Raw genomic sequence first — 4,670 nt, 5'->3', positions numbered from 1 at the left:
CAAACAATATAGAACATCTAAATTAAAAAAAAAAACGATTAAACATGAAAATTATCTTCAAACCACAAGGATTATACGTGTAATTTATCATATGTTTAATAGTAAAGTATAAAAAAGCTCAATAGCTTGAATATCATTAAATTTAAAAATAAAATCATATTCCATATAAGACTTAAAATAGAAAAAAAAAACCCTGATAAAAAGAATCAATAATTGGTTGGAGTAATGTTTTATAAAAATGTAATATAGTTTATTTTGTTAATTAACAATTACAAATTAATCAAACTCCTTTAGAAGGTAGGAGTTTAGTTTTCCGATAATGCTTATACACTCTTGGAAAATACAAGTATATTCATTTTCACCCTCCATCTTTACTAATCCATTAAGACCCCGCCTTCAAACATAAATAGGCTGTTAATCCCATTGTTAAATTACGAAACTACCCTCCGCCCATCTCTATCACTTGAGCAACTCCATAGAGCCCACCATATGAGCACTAGGCTCACCGCAGGCTCTAATTACATTCGGGTAATTATTAGCGTCATGATGAGTCATGGTGGTGGTGGGACAGATTCCGATAACACCATTGATTCCAGTCGACGGTATATTTCCCCCACCACCTCCGACAGCCGCCTGTTCCATTACTTGAACTTGTTTTTTCAAGAATTTCATGTAATGCACAGCTTCATCCAACATCGATGCTGTGTCCATCTTTGTTCCTCCGGGAACTAATCTCTGTAGAATCCTAATCCGCTCACTGATCCTCTCCCTCCGGTGTCTCGCCGCTACACTCTGTGGATCTTTTGATATCTTCACGTTCCTTCTCTTTGGCGGTTTCACAGATTCAGGGTCTATTTGGATCGGCTGCAATGCCGCCATTCGGAAAATCATTTCCCTCATCGCCTCCACGGAGTCTGGCTTCTGTTGTAGCCAGCTCGCACGTGGATAATGATCGTGGGAAATTGTAAACTGCGGTGTAGGGTAACTGGGGTGTTGTAGTAGTTGATGCGGTGGTGCACGGTGGTTGATGGTGGAATTTCCGCCGGAGAAGTTTAAATCCATGATGGATGAATCAGAAAGGTCGTGGAATGGTAGAGAAAATGGGTCGGGAAGCTTGTCAAGCTCCATCATCATATCCATGTCTTCACAGTGTAATGAAATAGGGTTTGTGTCAAAGTTAAAGAGATAAATGGAACAGTGAGGAATGTGTCAGTAGGAGATGAGGTATAAATAACAACTTCAGCCCTAAGTATTTTATTGTTTTCATAACATTGCCCCTCTCTTTCTAAAATTTATTGCAACAAAATGTTTTGTGAATAAATATATAGAAGAATGTGAAATCTCAAACGTGTAAAAAGATAATATATTTTTTAGTTTAAAGATATGTAAGAATACTTTAAATCTAAATATAATAAAAGAACTCCGCATCTAAATATTGTGAAGATAATGGTATGGATTTTAAAAAGAAAAAATAACACTAAAAAACAAGAAATTAGACACTTTGAAACCTACCCATTTTCTCGACATATAGCTTTGTGGATATTTAGAAATTCGTTTGCAATTTTAATTGTTGTGAAGTTCCAACAAGTTTCCATCCATTTCTAAGAATTTTTCCCATATTAGACTGAATTAAAGATGCTCTCTCTCATAACACGTATACACCATAAACAGCTTACGGGAGAAAGAAAACATAGATTCATTGAACTTTATTTTTGCAGATCCCGAAGTTAACTGGATAATGATAATATTTGAAGACTACAATGAAGTTGGATCGGCCGAACGAAGAAATATAGAGTATATATTATTATTGTGCAAGAACTGCTAAAGCTTTTACCGGCTTCATGCAAAAGGGTAATTAATGTCATTGTATGTGGCGTCTGGTTTCCTTTGCGTTTTTAGTTGTCAGCTTATTGAGTTTTGTTAGCCCTAAAATGTTTTGGGTTTTGATTGATTCGGTCCCTTAACTTAATTTCTTGCTTTTTAAGGAATTAAAGTTCATAACAACTTGTCTATTTTGCCATCCTAACCGATTGTAGCTAGTTTCACACGCCACGTCACCTAAAATTGTCAAATCATCACCAACATGGATTCACTTAGTAAAATCAACATCACTTAGAACAGTTGAAGATGGAGATGAATTTTGGTGTTTATGGAATTTACTTTGAAAATCAAAATCATCGAAAGCACTTGACATGTCGAGTATCGAAATAGTCAAATTAGTTATGATGCGTCACTGAGTTGGTTATCGAACAATTGAAGAACAGTCAATGTAAAATTCAAAATTGGTGTTTATTGATGTTTCGGTAGTAGTTTGGATTGAAATCTTTTCGATAATCGCAAGTTCAAGATCGAAGTTTTATATGTGGTGATATTGAAGTTCAGATGAATGGTTAGTGAGTTACCAAAGAATGGTCAAATCATAGAATTGAAAAGTCCAACTTGGAGTTCTTTTCGTTAAATAGAATCGAAGTGAAGTCATTGAAATCAATTCCAGATTGAAGTGTGAATCTGAAGTAAAAGACAAAAAAAGTTAGTTGAAGTGGTAATATTTAATCGACTGGTTAAGGATTCAAGATTTCAAAGGTTTCCAACTTCAGAACTTAAACCACCGGTGACATTGTTATTGCTTAGATCGAGAATACGAAGAGATTCAAGTTTGAAAAGCGATTGGACAATCATACCCTGGAAACGATTCACACTAACCTTTAATGTTGTCAAGTCCGAAGAGAAACCTGTTCAGGTCCTAGTCCACCTTCAAGCGAATTCGTGCTTATATCCAAATAACGTAACTTTGTTAATCGGAAAAGTTAGTCGGAAATGGAGTCATTGAAGCTGTTCTGCGTTATATCAAGATGAACAAGTCCAGTGAGGTTACAAAACAAATCTTCAAGGATCTCACCTACCAACGAATTCATGGAGATATCGAGGAATTTCAAGGATTGGGTTTTGAAAAGGGGATTCAAGATACTGGAATACACTGTAACCTGGTCAACAAACATAGGAGCGACGACGTCAAGGCGGAGCTGGGTGACGACTTTTGTTTTGTTTCTGGATTTGATTATTGAAATGAGTTGAAGATCGAAAACTTCATTTTTGGTTATGAGTTGGTTCAAGCGTGCTGCTTACATTCTATTCACAAGGAAATTTGGGGAAGATAATAACACATGTTATATATTTAGCCCTAAAATTTTAGCATTTTGGCAATTTTAGTTGACATGGCATGTGAAACCGGCAACAATAGGTTAGGATGGCTAAATAGACAGGTTGTTATAGACTTTAATCCCTTAAAAAGCAAAAAATTAAGTTAAGGGACTGAATCAACTAAAACCCAAAACATTGTAGGGCTAAAGTGACATTTACCCTTAGGAAAAAGGGTGTTTGGGGCTTGGTGCGGTGTGTGTCGGTCGCGGCGAGCCCATCACTAGTAGTGGTACGTCTTGGCTGTTGGGTCAACCCTAATTCTCGGGCTTTGTGCCCTATTTAAGGGGCACTAACTTCTAGCTCCTCCGTTGTGTGTTGCATGATCTTGGTGCATTTTTTACTGATCTTTGAAGAAGAAGAAGAAAAGAGATCTTGATGCAATGAAGCAATCCCGAGTGAAGATCCAACCTTCTCATAAGGTTTTGAACCTTGATAAGTGATAAAGTTCATAATTTTATGAGTCTTATCCATGGATTTAGGTTATATATATATATATATATATATATATATATATATATATATATATATATATATATATATATATATATATATATATATATATATATATATATATATATATATATATATATATATTATGTGTGTGTGTGTTCACTTTTCGTCCCTTTTGTAAGTTATTCTTGAAGTTTGGGAGAATTCACAGCTTTAGAGTTGTTTATTATTCTGATATGGACTTTTGGTGGTGATTTGAGAGGAGGCATGAGCTCCTACACAACCATGCAAACAGATCTAGCCATTTTGGGCACTTTTAAGATCTAGGATTTTGATTTTGGCGGGTTTTAAGCTTGTGCATGGAACCATTGATTTGACTGTTGACCATTGACTTTCCACCGGTTTGACTTTGGGTCAAACCTTGGTGGATTAGAGTACTTGATTGAGAATTGGTATCAGTTTGGGATGAGGTGGTTTGTGCTACCTGTTTGTTGTAGAGATTGTCGTTGTGATTCTAATGTTAGACCCATGTAAGTGTTCTCAGTATCTTACGTGTGACATGTATGGGTGTTCGGTTTGTAAAATGTTTGTGTAATGCTATCATATGATTAAAGATATAGTTAGATTGGTATACTCTTGGTTGATTGTAACGTTGTAAAAATTATTCAATGTTAGCTAGTCAATGGACTAGGGTTAAGGGATTAATCGGGCATCCTAAATTGTTGATGCGTTGACTTTTAAAAGCTTAAATATGAGTAATTTCATAACAAAGTCCTTAAATACCACTAATATCGTAGCAAAGTAGGTAAATATAATTAATATAATACTAATCAATCCTTAAATATTTTTTTTATTAAGATAGAACTTCTTCAATGTGTTAAAACTCATCATTTACTACTGCCTCACTCTATTTGTAGGCATAGATTAATCGCTAGGTGCCTTCTAGTTGGTAGGGACTAATTAGAGATTAATCAGGACCTAGTTGGGATTGTTACAACACTATGTGGTTGATTGATGGT

At 35.2% G+C, this 4,670-nt stretch overlaps 1 protein-coding gene across 1 annotated transcript; it reads right to left on the bottom strand.

Moving 5' to 3' along the window:
• Positions 1-203: 203 nt before the first annotated feature.
• Positions 204-1,296, bottom strand: LOC111896676 (transcription factor HEC2). The gene has a single exon (XM_023892642.3). It carries the CDS (start codon positions 1,138-1,140, stop codon positions 460-462), a length of 681 nt encoding a protein of 226 aa, XP_023748410.1. The 5' UTR covers positions 1,141-1,296; the 3' UTR covers positions 204-459.
• Positions 1,297-4,670: the final 3,374 nt, after the last annotated feature.

This window comes from Lactuca sativa, chromosome 4, assembly GCF_002870075.4.
Source record: "Lactuca sativa cultivar Salinas chromosome 4, Lsat_Salinas_v11, whole genome shotgun sequence".
Classification (NCBI taxonomy): domain Eukaryota; kingdom Viridiplantae; phylum Streptophyta; class Magnoliopsida; order Asterales; family Asteraceae; genus Lactuca; species Lactuca sativa.
This window is presented reverse-complemented; position numbering and strand designations above follow the sequence as displayed.